This window comes from Neopelma chrysocephalum, unplaced genomic scaffold, assembly GCF_003984885.1.
Source record: "Neopelma chrysocephalum unplaced genomic scaffold, ASM398488v2 Primary Assembly neopelma1_43, whole genome shotgun sequence".
Taxonomy (NCBI): domain Eukaryota; kingdom Metazoa; phylum Chordata; class Aves; order Passeriformes; family Pipridae; genus Neopelma; species Neopelma chrysocephalum.
This window is the reverse complement of record NW_020897702.1, coordinates 4,240,352-4,264,293: the sequence shown is the minus strand read 5'-3', so window position 1 is coordinate 4,264,293 and position 23,942 is coordinate 4,240,352. Positions and strand designations below refer to the sequence as shown.

The 23,942-nt window shown below is 42.4% G+C and overlaps 1 protein-coding gene across 9 annotated transcripts in view; it reads left to right on the top strand.

The window, feature by feature from the left end:
* MTUS2 (microtubule associated scaffold protein 2) overlaps window positions 1-23,942 on the top strand; it is a 249,671-nt gene that overhangs the window by 209,060 nt on the left and 16,669 nt on the right. For all 9 annotated transcript variants that reach the window (XM_027677805.1, XM_027677803.1, XM_027677802.1 and 6 more), the window contains 2 exons: window positions 15,882-15,948; window positions 22,566-22,780. In XM_027677805.1, coding sequence (XP_027533606.1) covers window positions 15,882-15,948; window positions 22,566-22,780 — 282 coding nt within the window. The remainder of the gene's footprint in view (window positions 1-15,881; window positions 15,949-22,565; window positions 22,781-23,942) is intronic.

Here is a 23,942-nt window from a genome sequence, read left to right as displayed (position 1 = left end):
AGATTTTAGCAGCTAGAGACCCACATATTTGATTAGCGGACTGCAATCTGCCTACACTTTGAGCATGTAAAACCAACGTGCTCATATTCCCACTGCTTCAGTTTTGAGGAGTGATGGGTGCAGTAAAGCCAGGCTAAAGCCAGCTCTGCCTGGAGCTGCCTTTCAGTACAATCCTGACTTTCCTCTGTGCAAAGCAAAGCCCAAGACTTCTTCCCTTCACCCCCACAATTCTGGCTGATACTAATCACACAGAGAGCCTGACTCAGAGAGGATGTTTGGACTTGTCAATAATATGGAGTGATTTGAATCAAGGGAGCTGAGCCCATTCAAACAAAATGTGTTGAAATGCAACCAGATGTTAATGAATAAATGTAAATACAGAATACAGGTCATGCCTACAGAACCGTGTTCTGGGCGTCAGCTGTAAGGGAGCAACTCCAGAAGTAATTAGAGTTTCTACTGTCAGCACAAATCAATGTGAGCTCCTATTGTGAACATGTGTTATGAAAAATTGTCAAGATCTTGGGGTGAGTAAGCAGAGACATAGCAAGTAGAAGTAAGGGGTTGATAACATCTGCACATTCAGCACTGGGGAGACTGATATGGAATATATGACATTTAGCACTGGTGCTCACACTTTAGAAACAATGAAAAAATAGGGAGGAAACAGAGGAGAGCAAAAAGCAACTGTGAGATCTGGAAAAATCCTTTGCTGTGAGAAATAGCAGAGCAGAACTGATTTTCCGTGTAAAAAAGGACAAAGTAGATTGAATCCAGAGCAGAACAGTCCCCATAAGAAGTGTTTTCTGTGTACCAGAAAGCTCTTTCCTCTAGCAGGGGAAAGTTTAGCAGAAACTGTCAGAAACAGAAGCTTTGCAGCTTCAACACGTGAAAGAAACACAGACCTTTAGGAGTAGAGATGATCAGTCATTAGAACAAACCACTGTGAGAAAGAAGCTCCACACCTTCATGTCTGCAGTTTGCCAATGGATGCCTTTGTAGAGGGGATGCTTTCATCAAATATAGTTATAGAACAGTAACTGTGTAAAATGTCATGTCCCATGATACAAAAATCATGTTATTTGATTGAACCATCCCTTTGTCCTTAAATTCTACAAAGATCTGTTGGAAGCAAGAATATCTGGACGTACAATATTTCGTGATACAATGGGTGTTAGAGGGGAGATGCCTATTTTGAGGTTGGAAGCCTTTTCAGATAGATGTTAAAATGAGTTTTCCATGCAGAACAGCTTTTCATCACACTCTCTAATGCAGGGTTACTTGCATCTTCTGAAGTTTCTGGCAATAATCACGTCTCGATGCAGAATCTAGATTAGATGGACCCTGACTCAAAGATATATATAAATGGTAATTATTATGTTCCAAGGACTTTGGCATTTTTGCTATTCTTTCAAGTGGAAAGTATATCTACTAGATGCTCTTTCTATGTCCTCACAGACATCCAAAAACATGTTGCTGTGCTTTTGAATCAGATACCCAAAGCACAATCTGTCTCTCGCTTAACCTCCCTTTCAGGTCTGAGCTATCTGGTTCCAGAAGTGAACTCTAAGTTTCAGCTGCAATACTCCTGGAATTCCTTGACCTTGCTCTCACCCCTGAGATCTGATTCAAATGCTGCTTCCTACAATCACTTCTCACACATTATAATTTCAGAAGGTGATTTGAGAACTATTTATTATGGTTCCTTCTTAAAACCAGCTCTAACCAAAGAGGAATTAGTATAAATGATGCATTTTAAAAATAAGTTATAAAAATCATCTGAGTTAGGTTTTCTTTGTATAAAAACATCCCAAGGCCACAACTGATAGGTTGGATTCTTATTAATATTAGTAAGTACTGTTCCTCTTAGTGGAGCACTGAGAATCTTCCTTATAGGAGGAACTTGGTTCATGTAAAGCTGCTGGAATTTTTTGTCACTGACATTACTGTTGCAGGATGTCAGCACTTGTCCCTTGCTCTGCTTGGCCTTAAAATACAGCAGCTTGGAGTTGTCATTGGCTTTGGTCCAGAATAACTCAGGAGTGGAAGAGGGGAGATTCCCTGTGCTTTGGAAGAAGAAGGGAACATTTCTCTGCAAAGTCGATTTAAGAGAATGGCCATCTGCTTCCAGCTACTGAGAGGTTTGGAATTTAGAAACAGCCTTGCAAGGGATGTATTCTTGGGTAGAGGGCAGGTGAGGAGTTCAGTGAAAACATGCATTTTTCCTTGTGATCTTGGTGTATAAAGGATATTTCGTATGAGAAGACATGAATTCCTTGTCAGCAAGAATTAGTTTGTTTGGAATTCTCTGCAAATGCTTCCTTTGTACTGTTCCAGACAACAAGAACTAGGAAACATACTAATAAAGTATTGTTCTCTCGTGCATTTTAATCCATGGCCTTACAAGCTACTGACATTAAAATAAATGTAAGGCTACACTAGCAGAAATAACAAAAGTCTGAAGGAATTCTGTTTAGTTCCTCACATTCTTTGTATATGAGAACTGAATTAAAAAATTAGTCAACTGGCTGGGCTCTCTCGCTTGAGAAACAGAGAACATATAGTCCATGTTAATTTGTTAAATTCTAGAGTAAATATTCTGTTCATCTAATTATGCAATGGCATAATTGTATAATTGAAAAACTATATAAAAAATGTCTGCTTCCATATAAGTTGCCTGAGGATCATTAAAACCTCATGGTACTGAGTAATATGCAAAATATGAAACCTTACTGTAAATCTGAGGGAAATTGCCATTCAAGGGACATCTGGCATGACTTTCAGCTCTAAACAAATCATCTAGTTGAAACTCATGACTGACTGCTCCTGCCTTCAGAAATCTCAAAATCACTGTATTAGATTTCTGAATCATTTTTTTAAGTTAGGTAAGAACAAAAATAACAATAATCGTCTTCAACCTGGAAGACGATGTTCTACATGTGTATGTCTAAAGTGCAATGTGGAGAATTGTGCTACTAACAACAGAGCTGCGTCAGAGAAAACTTGCAATGCACCTCCAACAGGGAAGATGAAATGTACTAGTGAATGTATTTTCTTTTCTTATTTCTGTGGTTTTCAGTCTGACAAGATTAGGGTTCAGGGGCTTGTGATAGGACTCTCCTCACAGCTGAGGGCAGTGTGGACTCCATTCCTTGTCCTGCACTAGCAAGGTTGACTCTCCTCAAATTCACCACTTTCTCACTCCTTTAGGTTTAATCCCAATCTGATTCACTGCACAAACACTTGTGTGTGTTCATAAGGAAGGAAGCTGAGACAAAACAAGTGACCAGGAGAGGGGAAGATGAAATCACTTCCTTTGACAGCAGCAGTCATCTTCATTGGTTTCAAGCACTCACGGAAATATGATGTGACTAGCAATTTCAAAAAGTGAAATTGGAAAGAGAATTTAGGACTAATTGAGACTGTTTTCAAATTACACTGTATGCAGAATTGAAGAATTAACAATACTGGTAATAAATGCATTGCAGTCTTTGAGACCCATGCTTGGTTTATTGAAAAATAAATTCAGTCTCCCTGGTTGTCTGCAATTCTGTCAGTATACTTAACTTCTCTCTTGTAGATATCAAAATTCTGTGGAATTCCACCTGCATGTTCTGTCGCACAAACTGTAACTAACAGTTTTGAAAAGAGTATGTGCAGAGAAATAGGTTGTGATAATCACACAAGCAGTGCTGGATGTTCCTTCTGCCTGCCTTGCTCTCCCATCTTTGTCATGAATGATAATTCGTGGCACACCACTTAATCATCCTCTGGGCCTCCTGTTCAAAATGCATTACTGAAATAGCTTTGTTCTATCCTACCTTGGCACTGCCTTAGACAAAATGCTGGCCCTCACTGAATGCCACCAAGCAGGCTTCTCCTCACACCATCCTTTGGAGGTGCTTAATGTTGGTGTCACAGCCACCTCTCACCGTTGACTGCAGAGAATGCCAGGAGGTGGCAGTTGCCAATAGGCTGACTTATCCATCACTCTTGAGAGTTGAGACGTCACAGAAGTTGCAGAGCCTCAGTTATGAACCATGTAATCTGAATCTGACCTTCCCGTCTCTCCTTATCTCCTCATTCCTGTACTCTACTGTTTCTTGTCTCCCTTCTCCACTGCATATTCCTTTGTCCTCTGAAATGCTATCTGCACAATCAGGTGAAGCAGTTTTTGAACTTGTGGTATGCCCCACCTCAGCCTTCTCTCCCCATTATCTCTCTCTGTATTCCTATGGTGTTTTCTTCAGTCGTCTTGGTCCTCACTTCTAACCACTGTCTCCAACTTTCTCCTAGTCTCCTAAGTTTATTTCCATAAGCACTGGATACTGTTGATAACTTATTCCTAAACTGGCAGTCCTCTTGCAAACATATTTGCATTCCTTCATGTTTCCTGTGCTGTCTTTTGCTCTCATGCCCTCGGACTGTTATCTATTCAAATTAAGTTAAATATTTGTTTGACGTACTTCGCATGCTATGCCCCTCAGCAAGCATTTCCAGTGTTTCATAAAGGATGAATAATATGCAGTTCACTTGAGGATTCTCCTACTCAGCAACACACGTAGTACAGTGTTACTACCTTTATCTCCCAGAGCTTTCCCAAGACTTCGGTTCCATTTTTCATTCTCCATGGATCTCCATCTTCACACTTGCCAAATCTTTGTGGGCCAGCACTGCAAAGATCCAGGGAAAGCACTATCACTCCCAGGAAGGTTAGTCAACCTCCATAAAATAGGGAAACATCAGATACTAATAGTTAGGAATCCCAATCTTCTTATATATCTTAGAATATATGTATAGAACCCTGATGAAATGATTTATTGTTTATTCTCTGTATAGTAGGTTGTATCTACTGATACATAAAGACCATTATGGAGTTAAAGATAATAAAGTGCCCCATTTGGAGGCCTTAGTAAATTATAAAATATGGCTAATTTATCCCTACCTCTCCCAATTTCGTTCAGATAGATGTGAAATATTGGAATTGCTTGGACAGTAAATAGGAAGTGTATTATGTGTTTCATGGAGGGTAGTGTTGATTCTGTCACTGAAGGAAAAAATTGCTGCCCATGGTGCCTCTTTACAATTAGAATAGGTTCTTTACAGACTAAGCAACTCCTCTGGGACATTTAGGAAAACGTGGATGTCTTCTTTGGGCTGTAATTACCCAGGAGCTTTTACCCTGTGAGGTACTAACTACATTGTGTTTTCACTGAAGTCAATAAAAGTTTTAAAACATACCCTGTTAAGTCGCTTCTGGTGTGCAACTATTATTATGTTTTAAAATCTATTTTTAACACTTTTAACAGACTTATACTTCTTATACTAGTTGCTGATTCCATACATAACAAGGAACACCTTTTTTTGTGGAGCTTATCTGTATTTTCTGTTCAAATCATGAAATAAAAGCTACAACTTCCATGTAAGGTTTTTTTTACCTAACAGCACAGTTTTTTTCAGCCCTTGTTGATCTCTGTCTTATCTACAGACCTCTTCTTTCTGCCTTGAAGGGCAGATCTGTGAGTCAGATCTGCTGGGACAGAGTTCCATGCAAACCAGTTTGGCAGAGTCACATTCACATTTTGGATGTGGACCATCAGCAAAGTGCGTAGCAATATAGTGGCAACAATGCACAGACAAGCAGTATTGAATGGATAGGAAAGGCTAGCAAAGTTCATTCCAGGTCAGCAAATCCAGTCTCTTCCTGTTGCCAACAAGCAAATCTTATAGCTTCTTCCCTAAAATGATCAAATTTCAGTTTAAAAGTAATTATATTTTCCTCTGTTCCTACCAGAGGTCTGTTTAGGAACGTCTTGTGACTTAAGTATGCCCACGTTTACACCCTTTTATTCTTATGTAATATTTTTTTGACCTTTAAGTACTTCTCCCTCTCCTAGTGTTCTCCTCCCTGATGTATTTATAGAAAGCTATCATTTTCCAACTTTACTGTTTTCTTAGGCAGATGTGTACATACATGGCACCCCTCCAGTGGTGTAGGCTACATATTCCCTGCATCAGAACTGCTATCCTCAAAACACAGGTGACCAGAACTGTGTGAGGTTTCAGGTGAGGTCTCCCTGTGGCTTTTCATAAAGCATTTAGACTTCCCTGTTAGTCTTCCTAGAACCTAAGGTTGTGTTTGCTCTATTCAGAACTGTACCATACACATAGTTCTTAGTCATCCTATGACTGGATAAGCAACACTCTTTTTTTTTTTGCTGTTATTTACAGCTGTTGAGTTTCCATCTTCTACTTGAATTTCCTATTATTTGTCCCTGTGACCGGGACCTTGAACTTCTCAGTATTCTCTATGTCTTCCCATGACCACTACTGTAGCCCTACATATCATCCTTGACAAGCATTGTATTTTGACTCTCCCTTGATGGACAGTGCATCCCAGCATCTCATTAGCACTCACTCATTTTTGACCAGGGTCATAAGTGAACAACATAACTTGCTCCAAGGATTGATCTTTGAACAGCTCCATTAATTATCTCCACTCAGCCCAATAGTTCCATTTACTGCAACTCATTGCCCTCCCTGCTTAATACTTCTTCAGCAACTCCCCATCTTTCCCAACCTAATGAGCAATATTGTGTTTGGCAGCATATCTGAAGTCACTGGGTCCCCAGTAGGTGGGAATTACATATTACCCTTATCTAAAAATATAAATTCTTTTGGTGTACAAAAGCATCAGTCTGAACTGGAGTGAGATCTGTCTGCCTTTGGTGCTTTGTTATGCTTGACACTTTTTCTTAATGTGTTATTCCTCTCAGTACTTGTTCGAAGTGCCACATGCCACTGAAATCAGGCAGATGACTCTAGCATTTTAAAATTAAGAGTTGATAAGTTAAAAAGCATGGTTTGAACCTGTCGTTTAAGGTGCCAGTTCTCATAAAATTTGGGTATAGGAATTGTCCTCTCCCTGACATGCCTGTTTTGCTGAGTTTTGCTCCTCTCTCAGCTATGTTCATTTCCATTTCTATGTCCTTAATCCCCTAGACATTGATGCCTGCAAGTGTGTGTTCAAAGTCCTCCACATAGTGACCTACCTCCAGTCTGTAATCATGCTCCCACCACAGAGACCCCTCCTGAATTCTTTCTTCATTATCCTTGTTTATGCATTTGTCTGAGGAACTGCACTTTGAAATAGTTCCATTTTCCATTTGCTTTCTAGGCTTGAGTCTTTTCTCACCTTAATGCTACACACCTTGACCTGCAAGATGAGGCTTAATTTAAACTGAATGAGTTTGGGCTCACTTTCTCTGAAAGGATCTAAGCTGACCAAAGAGCCCAGCAACTCACCCATCACGTCCTTATTCCTTATCAATCCCAAATTGGCTTCTGGGGCCTCAGTGCACCCTAGCCAGAAGGACAAGCCATGACTTCTGCTTAATTTAAGTTTCACTTAAATATTTTATCTTCCAGTTTAGTGCTTAAGTGGTACTAAAGTGGTGCATAGACCTTGCTAGCTAAACTCTAGCTTAGACTTATCATCACATGCAAACAGCAAATCTCCCATTATTAGTGAAGTGATTGAAAAAGATGTGTACTTCAATTTAAAAGTATGACAAAAGGTTTTATTTTCCCTGCCTGATAGTCAGACATGTTTGTCTAAATACTATAGTTCTAATGGCCAGCTCAGAGAAATGGCTATGGTAATTTGTCCCTAAATGGGAATATTTTTTTTTCTATGGCAGTTAAAAAGTTTCCAGTCAGCATTTGGACTGTAAAAGATCCAAATCACAGACTTCAGGTTGCGTGGCAAAAAAAGAAGCTTCTACAGTGAGGATAAAAAGATTTCACCATACAAGGAAGTCTCTACCTTCAGTCTGTAGCTGTTCAGTAGCCAACCAAATTAATTTTCATATGCTGTAAAGAAAAGTTAGATCTTGAACACAAAACACATGCACGTTGAGTGAGATTTTTAATTTGTTTTGGTCTGGTGTTTGATTTTTGTTTGTTTGGTTGGTGGGGTTTCTATGTCGTTATTGTTGGGTTTGTTTGTTTCTAGTTACTTGACTGTGATATTCTGAAACTCTGCTTGAATCCCTGGCAGGGCTGAGGAAGAGTAGAGAATAAGATATTGGCATGAACCAGATAGTTACCTGAGCATTTAAATGTAATTTAACAGTTTTGCTGGACATTCTTGTTGTTTCCTACTATTTTCAAAATCACTTTGTGCATCACCTGTTACAGTAGGACATACAAAAAAACCCTCTTGTTCAGAGAGGCACAGATCTGAGCATCTTTCCTATCAGAAAGCAGAGCTGTTTCAGCTTTAAGGACAATGTAGTTTTTCTGTATATTTGGTAGTGGTTTGGCTTTCAGGAAAATAATGGGTTTCAGGTTTAAATAGGCATTTGCAGCACAAACACCTTGAGTGTGAGTCATTAAACTGTTTTGCCTTTTTCCAGTATTATCTTTGATGTAAGTTTTTAGAGGAAAATATTTCATTCCAGGGGCAAGAGCCCAGGAGAGGTGAGACTGCTGCAGCTCCATGCCCTGTGTCTGGACAAGAAAATATGTACCCATTGGGCACATGGATACAGATCAGACATATGCACCACTATGTGTATATATGCAGGTTAGGGTTACGTTAGATTATGTGGTTTATATACACATATACATGGCCAAAAAATTATCCCAGCCCTCGAGGATTACAGAAGTCTCTAGGTACGTTGCAGAGGTCTGTGTTTCTGCAATCACAAGGAGTCACTGAGGTCCAGAAAGGTTGATCTTCCTCGAGGTTTAAATAAACGACTTCAGGGAAAGTTCTTACGGGGAGATTAGACCGTCTCGGGAGGCTGGGGAACGCTCGGGGGGACATCCCGCACGGCCCGCGGACGAACCAGTGGACCCACTCGGGGAGAGCAGGCCGCTGGAAGCGGGGCCCCGTCCCCTGTCCCACCCCACTGGCAGCAGCCCCCGCGCCGCGGGGCCGCGCAGCACCGCGGGCAGCTGTGCTCAGCCGCAGAGCCCGCAGGGCGGCCGGGACGGGATCCAGTGCGGCAGAGCCGCCGTCCGTCCGCCGGCACCGCAGCCCTGCTGCCCGGCTCGCGCCAAGCAGTGGATTTGGGAGCGGTGCGGGAGAGTAGCCGGGGGACGCTCGGGCTCGCGTTAAAGGCACCATCCAAGCGGACACGGAAGACGGGGACTACGGTGATCGATGGCTGTGAATGCGGCAGGAAGATGAGAAACCAGAGCCGCCCCGGCTGAAAGCCCAGGCTCACTCTGGGATTTCAGCGCGTTTGGGGATGTCGCTGCGAAGTTTCAAACCTCGTCCCTACCGTCCCCCACCCCGGCACGTCCCGGCGATGGCGCTGCTGGACGTGCCCTGCTCTGGGCAAGCCTTTGCCAGCCGGAGCAACCGACCACTCTCTTTCGGGAGAGGCCCGAGCCAGCGGGCGAGCAGCGGTGCTCCGGCGGGGCGGGGAGCGGGCAGCGCTCCGCGGGGGGCGAAGGCACCGCCGGCTCCGCCACTCCGCACCCGCCGGGCCACAGCAGCCACCGGGTCGGCGACACCGTCCCTGCCCCGCTCCCGGCTCCTCGCCCCCGGCATCCCCCGGCGCCCCGGGACGCTTCAGGTCGACAAGTCCCCTTGGCCAGCCTCGGCGTGCGGGGACGCGACATTCCTTCCTGCCAGTGTCACCGCCCGGGGCTCATCCTCCGGCTCCGTGCCAGGCTGGCGGCAGTCCGGCGGGTAGCAGTCCGGCGGGTGGCGGTCCTGCCAGGATGGGCAAATGCTGCTCCACATGTTTCCCCCCCGTTCGGTGCGAGGACGAGACGGTACTTTTGCCTCTTTTTATCCTTTAGTGAAAGGGAAGGAAGGTAGCCGTGATAGAGCCTGTGCTGGCTGCTTCTCGCTGGCGTCGGTGGCGTGTGTGCATCCCGGGTGGCGGAGAGGGGACCGATGCTCGGCTTGTTTACAGCGTGGTGATCTCCCCTTCACCAGGGACAGGTCTAACTGTCGCTTTCTCATGCACTGCAGTGCCTTACATAAGTTTGTCCTGCAGTGTAAATGTAAGGGTTGGATGCTTATGAAGCAAGGAGGGACCTTTGGCATCTTCTGTAGCAACAGTCGGCTTGATATCTTGCTCTGCTTTTCATACATTTTTAATAGCCATACGGAGTACAAGTTATAAAGGAAACTTGCACAGAGTTTTAAAGTTTGAAGAGATATTATTCAGCCTCTAGCTGTCCTAAGGTTTTACCTCTCCAACAATCCTCCTCTCTGACAGAATATTGATCCTCCAATCTAGAAGTGAAACAAGGCAAAACTACCTTTTTATGTCCAGGTGAACTTAAATCAAACAAATACCTAGGCACCAAAATGGGTCATGTAACAAATGCCAGTGCAGAGGTAACTATGTAGCTACAGACAGCAGGAAAATAAAGTGCAAGAGAAGTTGTGGGACATTTCGAACACATAGCTTTTCCCACTATTCTTCTGGGAATTTGCCTGGATTTTAAGTATGTACAGAAGAGTGAGAGAACGAATATATGCAATTAATTTGCTTGATAGAAAATATCTTGGCAGAAACAGGTATTTGTGAAGTATATTCTGTTAGAGTTTGGCTTTTTAAAATATTCATCTACTACATGAAATGAAAAACTGGTAGTGTTTCCCATTTACTAATAATATGTTCAAATATAGTTTGAGAAGTGCTACTAACTAGGTTAAGAAAAAATGTGTGGGTTAATATAAAACTTGTCAAATATAACTGTCACTGGGGGATATCTAGGTGCTTGTGAACTTTAACGTAAACCTAAAGAATGTTATGAGGGAGGATTACCTGACAACATCATTGAACAGCAATGTTAAAGCGCCTCTTTTTTGAAGGAAGACTACAGATAATTTTGAGCATCAACTGCAGTGGGATTCAGTTATTGCTTCTACAGGTATCATCTGAAATATTTATTGGTACAAGAGAATTCTCAATGTATATGATTCTCTTTCCAATTTTTTATATAAGACCTTGCCACAGGGAAGCCTGAATAAAGCAACAGTGACTAAGCACCATTTGCAGGTCAGCATATTTTTTTTAATATTTTGAAAGCTTCGGATACAGAAAAGGTGTTCTGGAGGAACAGTTTAAATAACAAGTGCCACAGAGCATCTCTGTGCAGTGCATTTTTTAGGAGGTACTGCGGAGAACTGAGAAGTGTTTGTGGAGACATTGTACATACCTTTAGACCTTAGAATATGTGCAAACATGTAAGTTGGCAGGGTGGAGACACATGTAAATTTGGGAAGTTAACTTCCTGGGTTTACTTCCCAGCTGCGGTTGACTTCCTGTGTGGGTCTGAGCAAGTTTCTGATGTTCCTTGCCTCATCTGACCCATTTCCATTTCTACAATGGATCTACTATTACTTACCTATTGTTAAAAAGCACCTGGAGGTTTAATTAATTAGCATTTCTAATTAATTAGTATCTTTCAGGTATTTGTAGTTCTCAGAGGAGACTCTAAGGCAAATCTCCCCACCCTACAATTATTCCTTGTCCAAAGAAAATCTTGACCTGTCTCCCTGATGATGTCTCCTCAAGGATATCTTACCTGTCAGCTGAAACTCTGTGCAACTGAAGCAGAGCCTTTCATAGAATCACTTAATCATTGTATATTTTGGGTTGGAAGAGACCTTTGAAGATCATCTAGAGCAGAGACATCTTCAGATATCCAGCCTCTACCCCTAAGCCTTCATCACTACTTCTCAATCAGTTTGGACAACACCAGCATCTTACCCATCCTCAGACTCATATTTTTGCCGAGTCATTTTTCTAGGTCCTCACATGCAGTTATATCTAAATTCTGCTGATTTTTTTCTTAACTACACTGCTAACTTTTGACCAGTGTTATTTAATTGGATTAATTCATGTTTCCTTCCTATGTCTCTGGCTACCTGCCTGACTATATGCCAGGTTTTCTGGAGCTGCTTAGAAATTGCACCAATATAAGTCATGCCTCAGCCTATCCTCAGGGTGTTTTGAGTTGAACGGAGAATACACAAGTGCCATTTTCAGTGTCTGTTTCACTTACTGAAATGCAGTCCGACATCAAGCCTTTCACAGGAGAAATATTGGGAAGTCTGTGTTATAAAGCTGATCGATCATATGAAAAAGAGTTGCTACTGCATTTTCTGTTCAACAGACAGTAGTTTAAACACAGAACAGACGTATCATTCTACCTATTCTAATCTATTTTTCTTTCTGTCTGAGGAGATGGGGCATATTCCAGACGCAAGACTCAACCGTTATATTGCAGAGTTCTGGAATGAGGAAGAAGGTTTTCTTCATCTCTGTCATGAGTGTAATTTTATTTTATGAAAATTACTTCAGCATCAGACTAATTTCTTGGGATGCAGCAATAGAAGACCTTTGTCATCATTTTTCCAAGAAGTACTGAAACCCATCATTCATTAAAAGTACATGAAAAATGAGTGCGACATTTTAATTCATACAAAACCCACTGGTTTGGTTTCACAATTTGGCCAGAAAAAAATGAATTCCAGATCACATCAAAGGGATTTTTTTTCCTCCCTTTCCATTTAACTGCAGCACTAAAATGCTGCATATTTGCACAATCTCCTTACAGTGTCTCTGACCTTTTCACCTACTGGAACAGCTGTGTCGCTAGTATGGTCACTGAACCTTTTTGAACCTAAGTTGGATTTGGCCCTTAGCTGCTAACTCTCAGTAGCTCAACTCCAACTGGTAGCCTAGTACAGGACCTCTACAAACCTCCTTTGGTATGCTGAGCCTGTTAGACACAAAACTATTGGGAGGGCAGTTGCTTACCTTGTCTTCTCTTTCAAATGTTTTGTTGAGATAAATAGTAATGAAGACTGATAAACCCAATGGGATGTCCTATTAATTTGGTTTCTTATACATGTGTTTCAGGAAAGTTTTCCTTGTGTGCTTGTGAATTTTCAAATTGCTTTGTTGTTTTGACATTGGATATGTATGAATCACAGCACTGAATCTGATAGCTTTACATTCCAAAGTCAGATCCAGTTTTGCTCTACTGTAATGTTTGGTTTCCTTAGCACTGGCATTCCCAGTTCCCTGGTTGCATTGACAGTGAAGTGCTGGTTATCTGCAGAGCCACATCGATGACAACAAGTAGGGGCTTTTTCGTTTTGCATTACTGTCGTGTTTAGACTGCCGCAGGAACATGTGCAGTCCAAACCTATCATGTTACACTGACAAAGCAGGTTGCTGTAACAGAAAATGTCAGGGATTTTTGTAAATTCACTGTGCATCCAGGAACCCAGGAGGCTGATACAATGATTAGCCAAAACTGCACCTTACTTCTCTTGCAGAAGAGGAAGATAAGGACTCATGTACTGTTGCTCTCTAGAAGAACACTCTGAGAAAGAGGGACTACTTGAGGCCTTGGCACTGAGGCCAACCTTTGCACATATAACCTCCCAGGAAACATAAATATGGAGTCCCAAAGAGCAAACAGGACACTCTAACCAATATAAAATACAATGCAAAAAGTATTGGCAAGGCAGTCAAATGACAGCAAAGGCACCTGAGCTGTGTCAATATCAGCTGCTTGAGACAGCCCCAGGGGCTGCTCTGGAAACCATGGCCCCAGCATGGTGGGAGACAGACTTGAGGCCCACTGTCCTGGTAGGTTGGTGTCCATGCTGGACCTTGAGTTATGGGATAGCATTTTTAAGCTGGCATCATGGTAATTCTCTACATTTTTTGAGAGGGTCCCATCACCAAGTGTCCTCAAGGGTAGGACAAACCTTATCTAAGATAAAACATAATGTAATATTTCTTATGGAGGATCAAAATTCTAAAACCCCTTTTTTTCCCTAGGATGTGATTTTTTCAATTGCTTTTAATTTTCTTCATGTAAATAGAATAGTAACAATCCCACTGAATTCTGCTTATCTGTAGGTTCTGGCAATGGTTTGTGCAGAGCTTTCTTGCTTAAATGGCTTTTGTTTCAAATAGTGGGAGCCTGGTAATTTGAGTGGGTGCTCCCCATCTGCAAATCCTGTACCCAGTATATCCCTGTGCACACGCCTTCAAGGGCACCAAGTCCTGGCAATCTGTCAAGAACACTTCTTAAAAGTACTGCAGTGAGTTAAACAGTGTGGGCAGATGCAGTGGTATTCTCCAAAAGGGGAAACCTTATCTCTCTAAGGCTGCTGATTTGGGAATATGTGTGAAGGGATCTGGCTTTTTAACATACCAGTCTGTATTTATCTGGACCTTTTAATTTTTTTTTCATTACTTTTTTACTGATTAGAAAAAAAAAAAAAAACACAAAAAAATGCACATCATTTTGTTCTGAGCCTAATGCAGTTGGTCAGGACTGGACACTCTGCAGTCCTGGCACACAGCCCCATGTGCATTACTCAGCAGGGTATGGAGCTGACTGGAGGAACCAGGCCTTGCATTCCTGGTATCTTCCCATAACTGAGTAAGAAAGATGCCCACATCATCTGGGTCTCCTCAGGCTCTCAAAGCTCTCAAATCAGCTCAGTTTCTCACTCTGTTTACAGCAAACATTCTGGAAAATGTGTCCCTTGGATCTGGTGCAAATCCTCCCAAGACGGCAGTAGTAAAGGATTAATTTAAATTCCACATTCCATTATTCTGGTAGCATCAGAAATAAAACTGTGTTAGTTCTCTTAACAGAGTTAAAAATTAGGTGCAGGAAAAATAAACAGAAAAATTAAGATCTGAAATATTTTTTCCACTTTCATTTTTGTAATATAGAACTAATTTGCTATCCTATCTGCTGTGTATTCTGCTGCCAAACTAATCCTTTTTGTGTCCTAGATTTTTATTAGCCTTGCTTGCTTATTACTGAAAGGTTTTGTTTCTAGGACTCCTTGTAATTCAATTTACTACTGCACTGCCCTTTCTTTTGAATATAACTTTTCTGTAGTGTCCTTTTAGGATTCTTGACCTTTTCTAACCTGGAACATATTTATAGTAGCCTGATCTAGTTTTCCTAATAATTAGTGAACTTCCCAGCTGGATACCTTCTTTTATCTTCTTCCTAATATGATTCAGAATACATCTCAATTTAAAGTGCCCATATGATTGAACCATTATGCTGAGATTTATTGTAGAAAATCAAACTCCAATGGAGTTTTCCTAAGAATTTTCTTTGTCAGTTTGTACAGCACTCATCAGATATCTTCTGTCAAAGTCCTCTCATTTTATTAAGAACACCTTAACATTGCTAATGTAAATATATTTTTATTTTCCTTTAGCTAATTCATGCAGTTTACTTCCTTAAGTATTTGGATTTCTTTTGAGACTAGTCAAGGAAAGGAGCTCTTGTTCTTTACAGGTTATGAAATCACAGGAATAAACGTGGAAATAGTCATGAACATCAGGGTATTAGTAGTGTCTGTATGGGTATGCTCACCACGTCTAGAACGGTGTGAGTACAGCTATCTGCTCTGCAAATTTGACTGTGTAAGCATATTATTATGTTTGGAGGTGGTTAAATGCAGACATAAATAGATTAAAGTCTTTTAACAGAATTAATAAATCAATATTGTACATGCAGTCCAGCCATAAATGGTACACAGGTTGACCACAAAATGATATGAAAAAAAGAAATGTCTTTTTAGACACATAGAAGTAAATAGAGTGTTTTGTGCTGTCATGTGCACGTGAGTGTGTGTACATGTATTCACAGACATACAGAGTATTTCTAGCCAGTGAGTCGTGGTTCCTAAGCTTGATTTAAAAACTGAATGAATTAATTATAATCCCACTCCCCTCCCCTAAAACAAATCTGAGGAATCAATCTAATCTGCTTTACTAAATGAACACATGAAAGTGCTTATCTGGGATAAAACTGGGGGCTATACATACTTCTCTCTCTTTTTCCTTAAACAGAATGAAAATGCCCTTGTGAAAATAAAGGAGTTAGGAGTCGAGCTTGCAAAGATCAGGGATGAAGTTGGTAAGTAGTACAAGAAAAGTAAAAACGAAGTGATTTTCTCACTTTACACAAAATCAGTTATTATTTTTATTTGTGACCTGATCCTGGGGTACCTGCATGCATGTGATGAAGTGTCTTCTGAAGCCTACTGGCCAGGGCTTTTGTGACTTTACAGGGAACTGTGATTTTACCTCTTTGCTGTGGAGATGGGACCATCCCCACGCATGCTGGAGCTAGTTGTGCATCATCTTTACTAGAGAAATTGTTCTTCATAAATCCATAGCTTCCATTCTCAAACATCACCACTGCCAAGGACAAAGCGTAATGATGAAAAGTGAGAACTGGAGACTGTTGCAGTGCATGGTGACTAGGAATGCATCTCTTAATTATGAACATTTGCATGGTTTGCAGTTCAGATACAAACTGAAGGACACCAAACTCCAAACTTGCTTATTAATATCTCTAAGGTTTCTTCCTGGTGGAGACAGGAAGAGTGATGCATTCCATTTGATCTGTGTGTTCCCTGTGTATCTGCATGCATCACTTTTCCTTTTAGTTTCTGATCTAGACAGGGGAGACAGGGAGAGCGTAAAGATATTGCAACTCCTGAGAGAGAAGGTGGGCTTTTGCTCTGGTTTCAGTCAACAGGCTGAGTTCTTTTGGGCTTGAATCGCCCCAGAATGGATATGATGTAGGGTTCATCTACCCCAGGGCAAATGGAGAGGAGGACCACTGGGGCAGGGGACACCCTGGGTACCGAAAGGTGTTGGAACCACAAATGACTGCAGTTATGAATAGGGGGGACTTCTTAGCTTTCCCTGCATGTGGGAGCCCAGTTGCTGGGTCACACAGTAAACACAGATTGTGCCAAGTGGACAGAGGATGACTTGGCTGGCAAAGGAAGGCTCAGGCCAAACCCCTGTGAGATGGGCAGAACTGCAGATCCATCCTGTGCTTTGTCTTCACCTTGCCTAAGACAACCCACTTCAGAAAAGCTGAGCACAGCCCTTTTCTGAAACCCATCAACTTGTGCTCCCTGATATGCCCCTCCAAAATTGTTTGGCTGATTTTCATTTCATGGTGAACTTTATTGTCCCCATGGCCAACATATACTGCAGGAATCGCAGAATAGCATTTGCAGTTATTCCCTGATGTCTGCCTTCCTCCATCCTCTGATCTCCACAGCTCTCAGAGAGGAATTGTAGCCACTTTTGGTTGGTTGGTACATTCTTTAGGCAGGGCATATCTGAAGCTCTTCGTTCAATATCCATTTCTCATTTGAAAGCCCTACCTCAGTCTAGCAGGGTGGGTTTGCTCATTTTCATGAGTGTTTTTTCAAGTGGCAGTGACATGGGAAGGAAAGAAAGGTTCAGAGCTGGAGATGAAGAGTTCTGCTTCCATTTACACCATGTTTGTACAGCTGAAGTGAATACAAATCCCAGATGGCTTTGCTGGAGAACATTGCCAAGGATATAAGTAAGTGCTGGCCTGTTTGGGGGTCACAGAGTAGGATGTTCAGTAACAGGAGATCATGGCACTGCCTGCCCTTGCTATTGCCCTTGCACATGCAGCAATAGACACCTCCTTTGCCCAGAACTGGGTCATGATGGCAAATGTGGAGACAGTTTTGGTAAGAACCCCAGATACTCCAGAAGAGCAGGCTGAGCTGTACTTCTTCAGAAGGGAGATAAGCTGTAGACATGTATGGGCTTTCTTTCTCAGAAAGGGGAAAGGTGGTGTGAGGTAGTCCTGTCCTCAGTGGTCCTGTAGGCACGTGTAATGGAGAGCAGCCATTACAGGCCACCTCTTCCTGAGCAAGCCACCACTATGGGAGACACTGAGATGCTGAGCAGAGGCTGTTTAGGAGTGACACAGGTGGCTGGTCATCTGCTTGGTGAAGGTAATCTCTCTATAACAGGTGCAACATGAGATGCAACATAGCCAGGTAGAAGGACTCCCAGTAGCGATGAACAAAAAGATGAACATGTGCAGGTATTGCACTTCAGCACAATGCAAAAAAATAAATCAGCGGTACAAATCCTAGTATCCTAGTATCCATAAATATGGAAGATCAATGTCTGTGTTTTTTAGTGAAAGTCAAAAATTGCTGGACAGTTTGTTTTCCTTTGGTATGAAATTATAAAATTAAATTTTGTGAAACAACCAGTGTTTTAAATCTGTGGAAAAGGTGAAAGGCAAATGCCACGTGCATGAGAGCTTTTCTTGTCAGTGCACTTCTTTGCTATCTCTAAAGCGGTTCAGGCTGGGGCTGTGGATGCTACTGGAGACATGCAGCCCTCTTGTGCTATAGGAGGGTTATTTTGCTCTCAATATCAGGTGAATTATAGGTGATTCTATGAAGAAATTCAGGGAAAATCTACAGAGCATGTTATACAACCAAATTGTATTCTGACTTGTCCCAGTCACTTTGATAAGTAGTCACTCATTAATTTAAAAATAATCAATCCAGTTAAACAGCATGGGTGTTGGTCAGAAATTCCTGATTTCTCATGTGTAAATTCACCATGTCAGACTCACTGATGCAAATGCCTTAATGAATCAGTGAAACAAGGCTGGATTAGCCAGGGTTGATACAGGCAGTGTGTGTCCAGCATTTAGTTATTTAGGCAATAGCTGTAATTCAGAGTTACAATTTAGGTGCTGAACGTGCTTAGTTTTGAAAGCACACAGTCTTGTTAACTTCAACAGAAACTGCAGGATTCTGCTATACAAAGCAGTGAAGCTACAAGAAAGAATACACTGTTCAGAAAAGTCAGAATTAAGCTTAAGGAAAATTCTTTTGGTAAATAAAACCATTGTTGAAGCAATAGCAGTGATAGAGCATGTGTAAAATAGCTTAGGGAGACCTGCACGTTCTGGAGCCAAGCAAAATATTTAGGTTCAGACAGTGCCCACTTTTACCCCCAGCACTGCTGTGAGTGTATCACACCTCGTCTGAAACCAGCATGGGTGAAATAGGAAAGTGATTCTCCCTCCCCAGTCCTGGGGAGGAATATGGCCTCTAGAAACACTGAGGGACTTGTTATTTTAAGCAATAAGATTTGCTCATGTATTTTGCTAGAAATAGCAAGGCTAGAAAAACATGAGAAGCAGTCATTCTACACTCAAGACACTGATCTTTATAAATTATAAATATAAGCACTTTTCAGCTGCAACACTGAGTCTCTTGAAATAAAGAGGTTTTGAAGATGGGCTATTTCCCTTCAAGCTAATTGAAATTAAATGTCAGAATTACCTGCTTCTTTTCTGCAGACCAATGGCATGTGAAGTGAGTTGAGAGGAGGTTTAAGGATGCATAAAAAAACTAGATGAAGATAAGACGATCTGATGTCAAGTTTAAAATTTGTATTATCTGTATTCACAAGAATTTGGAAGCCAAAGCCTGTGTGCCATTTCCTCCTGGATGTGCCTCCCAGTCAGAGGACCTGAGTGTGGTGGCTGGGATTTTCTCTGTGAATCTGAGGTCAAGGGTTAGGAAGAAGAGAAGAGTCTAAGTGGCAAAGAGCCCATTTCTCGTGTCAGAAGCAAACAGTCCCTCTGTGGGGCCACAGGACACCAGCCCCCTGGTTCCATCAAGATTTACCCTCCTGAATGGGAGGTTGGGCTGTGGCTCAGTCTGTGTGTGTGTGGCAGGGTGTCAGTCCAGTGGTAACATCTACGTTTCTGTCACTGTCCCAGCCCATTCAGAAATGGGTTTTGCTCATCTGTTGCACATTGTAAAAGCCACTCAGTGCTCAGGGAATAGGGAGGCAACTGTAGCCAGTCTCATTTAACCCAGCACACTGCCATCCCAGGAAATGCCACGTTATGTCAGAGTCATTTCCAGCCTGTAAGCAGCAATGGAAATACCCAGAGAGAAGGAAAAAGACAACCGGGGTGTAACTCTTCATGTTAGCAGCCAATTGTAGTTTCGCTCTCCTTGTCTTGTTCCCTGTCAGTAACAGATTCATATAACTTTTCTTAGTGATTTTTTCTTTTTCTACAAGAGTGGCTCACTTTAGCAGCATCCCTATCCTGATGCCTGAAATTCACTGTTTTACAGCAACATTAGCCAGTCTTCTGTTCAGGCATCTGTTTTGGGGTCCTTGCTGGTGCCGATGCAGCTGTTTCACCAGAACCACATGCTGACGCCACAGTAGATTCAACGCCAGCTCCAGCAGGGAGGGGTCTCCCATGCTGGTTCCTGCTCCCTAGGAGGGTAGGAAAGCTGCAGCGCCTTGGGCTGCATGGGTTTTGCCTTCTGCTACGCCTGTTCCAGTAGAGCCAGGGCCAAAGGTCCATCTCCTTACTAAGAAGAGATTCAGTTTTTCCTCATCCCTTCGGTCATCGGCCTCATTTGTCTTAGTCTGAGACTTACAGTAGGGTTCATTCCTTTGCATTAGAGGTATTTTATATTCACTATAAGGCAAATTTCCTGGGCAATGGCCCCATTTTCTGCCTCCAATGGCATTGTTGGGTGTGTGGGGAACATACCATGCAAGCACACTTTCCCTGCTTTCCTCTTCCCTCCATTTTGCAGCTGCATCAGGGTTTGATTTGTGAATAGTTTTGTGTTTCAGGTTACAGGAAGTATTTCAGATGGACTTTCTTTTGGTTAGAGCATGTTATTTCATTGCCCAGTCCTTCCTATGTGCTAGGTAATCTTACCAGAGAGGATGGAGAGAGATGGGGTTCATTACAGCTCCAATTTAAAGCTTGAGGAAGTTTGAATTCTACTGAAGGCATAGCTGCAAGCATAACCCCTCCTGCTCTGGGATCGCTTTACATGCCAAAGAAAATAAAAAAGCAAAAGACATTCCAGCTAATGACCATATAAAATACAAATTGTGCCATTCCATTTTCAGTATGAGGCAGGTGGGAAAGCTTTCTATGTGCTGCCACTGAGGTGCTAAGCTCACTGGTTCACTCTCTTTCTGTAAGGAGCAGAGAGCTTCAAAGGGACACAGAGTTCCTCACAGTACTCCAGAAAACATCAGGATCAGAACAGGATCCCAGTAGTGTTTATCTGTCTGGACATACTGAGCAAATCTGGATATTCATGTCCAGTAAGTGTGGAAGCAGAGCTCTAAACAGAGTGAAAAATAGCTATGTGGGAAAGGAAATGGTTAGTTTGGGTGCCCAAACTACCTTGCATGGGTGCACTCAACATGAACTGTGGGGGCAGCATTGGTAATTTGGACAAATTGTTGCTATCCTGGAAAAAATGAGCACAGTCTGACACCATCGTAGAAAGAGCCAGAAAAACATGCAGGGTGCCAGATACTTAGCAAATGTATGGTCATAGGATAAATATGGTTTTGAAGCATGCAGCAGGGAGACAGCTGCTTCCAATCCTCCTGTTTACAATGCCGCACAGGTCTGTGCATGGCACGTGCATTTTGAAAGGCAAAGGAACGGTTTGTTCAAAAGCTGATGATCTTTCTAAATCACCTATGAGTCTAAATCAGAAAGAAGCTCTAGAAAACCATCTCTCCTTCTCTGGTATTCTGAATGTTGTGGTCATGATGATTTTAATCACTTCTTACCTGTTGGCTCTTTACAAATGAGCAAATTTGCTCTCTAAATGTTGTCTGGCTGATCTTGTCCAACTTGCATCAGGTCTTCAGCATCTGGATTTGTTGCAATTGTTCTTTAGCAAAGCAGAAGGCTGAGAACAGAGTGTGACACGGCTTTCCTTGCATCCTGGGAACAATATAGGTGAGGAACCAGATGAGAAAATGGACTGATTATCCTTGACTTGATGGAACTGTTGGAAAACAGTTGTAGACATGGTTGTGAATTCTGGGACATAATCACTGGGTTAGTTCACTGGAGTAAAAATTTCACATTTTCTGATTTCCTTCAGTATCAGCCTTTCACTTGTGCTCTCTGATTCCATTAAGCACACAAGAGAGTGGTTTGAGTATAAAAGTATTTTAAGCAAGTGTGCATTAATGGATTTGAGTAATCCTTGCTGGAGCTGGTGCGAAAGACATGTTTATGGGGTGACCACCTTCTAACAGCTCGAAAATGGGAAGTGTGAGATGCAATCCCTCTCCTGGTCAAGTCATCAATCATAGTCCTTGCAGAACATGTGCACAGGGTGCTCCTCAAGAGCCCAGGCAGCTTCTGTCTTCACTGGAAGTGGAAACTTAGCCAAGACTGTGTCTTGAGAGAAGAAAATAAGAAAAATCTTATATCCCAGTTGAAAGGCTTTGTATCAAGTGATTGTCTCACATGCTGTTTCTTATATCTAAAGTCAAGTAAAATCCCCAAAGCCTCAGTTTGTGGATCCAAGACTGTGCTGGCCAGGAGGGGACAATCAGTCACCCTGCAGGTCCACAGAATTCCGTGTTTTGTTTATTATTAATGTTATAGTTGTTGTTGTTATTTTTCAATTCCAGTTTTGCATGGGCTTTTGCATACTCTGACAGTGCCTATATTGAAACAAATGCATGTGTATATGTGTGTGTGAGAGAGCGGGACAGGGAGAAGCAGCAGCAAGAACTTGTTGCTGGTTGAGATTCATGGAAGTCCCAGAGTCAGTGAGAACCACCGTGCTCAGTGATGTACAAACAGGTCCAATTCCACTGTTTGGTCCAGAGGAGTTCAGAGTCTGCATGTTCTTGTCCCCATAGCCCTCAACACAGCGAGATGGAAGAAACTACTGAGCGAGAAGGAGGAGCTGGAGAGGCGCTTTGAGGAGGAAGGGAAGCAGCTCCGCAGGCAGCAGCAGGAGGAGATGCAGGCGCTGGAGCAGCGGCTGCAGGAGGAGTACAGCGCTAAGAGGGAGAGCCTGCAGGAGCAGCACAGGCTGCAGCTGGAGCAAGCCAAATTGCAGCATCAGGATCAGGTCAGTCTCCATCTGTGGCCATTGAAGAGTAGTCCATACCAGTACTGGGAGGGTTCAGGTAATGAAATATATATTGAACATTCCAACAGGAAGGCACTGGAAAAGTGTATTTATGACTATCTTTACTGCTGTTTCTCACTATTAGTTCTGCTGTTATTTCTACAGAGTAGTCTATTACATTGCTATGTCTTGTCTTCACATGCTTCCCTATGTTTTACAGTAAAAATATTAAGAGTAGCTCTGCTGCCCACACATACTTGCTCCTCAACCCACCTATTTTAGGCAATTTATATGAAACCAAGGCTTAACAAGAACCTGCTCAACACAGGTAAGGCCAGCAGAACCATGCCCATTATTATTTCCTATGCTAGTTAAAGGGCACTACAGTGAAGTGATAGCACCCATGCAACAGATGCAGCATAAACATCAAGCGCATGATGCACTCCAGATCCCCTGATTGCTGCTTCACCATCCAGTCTAATCTCTTGGACTGTATGTCACAAGTGTTTCTCCTTGCTTTGCTTTCTGTATCTAGGTAGGAATACTCTCATAAGCAGCTACTTTTGTCTTATTTTTCAATAGCTGAAGTGAACAACACTGTAACTCACCTATGGGTGCCTCTCATATAGTGGCAGAATATCCTGGCCTGGATTATGTCAATAATACCTTTACCTGGCCTTTTCTCATTTTGCCCCCAATAAGCACTGGATACAGTTCTGATTTTTCTAGCTGCAACTCTTATCCACTACCCAACTCTACAGGTCATGAGGGCTTTTCTCACATGTATCTGTTGCACTCAGGTGTGCTCTGTAATCTGTGCCTTTAGGCTTTAACATGCCACAGCCCCCACTGCTCTGGGCATGCCACCCAGGCATCTGATGCAGCACAAGGGCCACTTGTCTGTGGAACATAAGCCCAACCGGTAGGCCCCCTGTTTGCCAGCATTTTGCCCAGGGAAAAGGGCTAGCCTGCACTGAGTTCACGAGAGAGGAGAGAACCAACACCACACGGCAGAGGTGGCAGCCTGCAGTCTTTAAGGTCAACAGTACTGCCTGTATTTGATGTACTGTAAGACACTTCTGGGATAGGAGCTGTCCTTGCTGGCACTTGGGTCAGACAGCCATGTCGGACAGACAAACGGTGTCCCAGCCTGTGCCCCAGA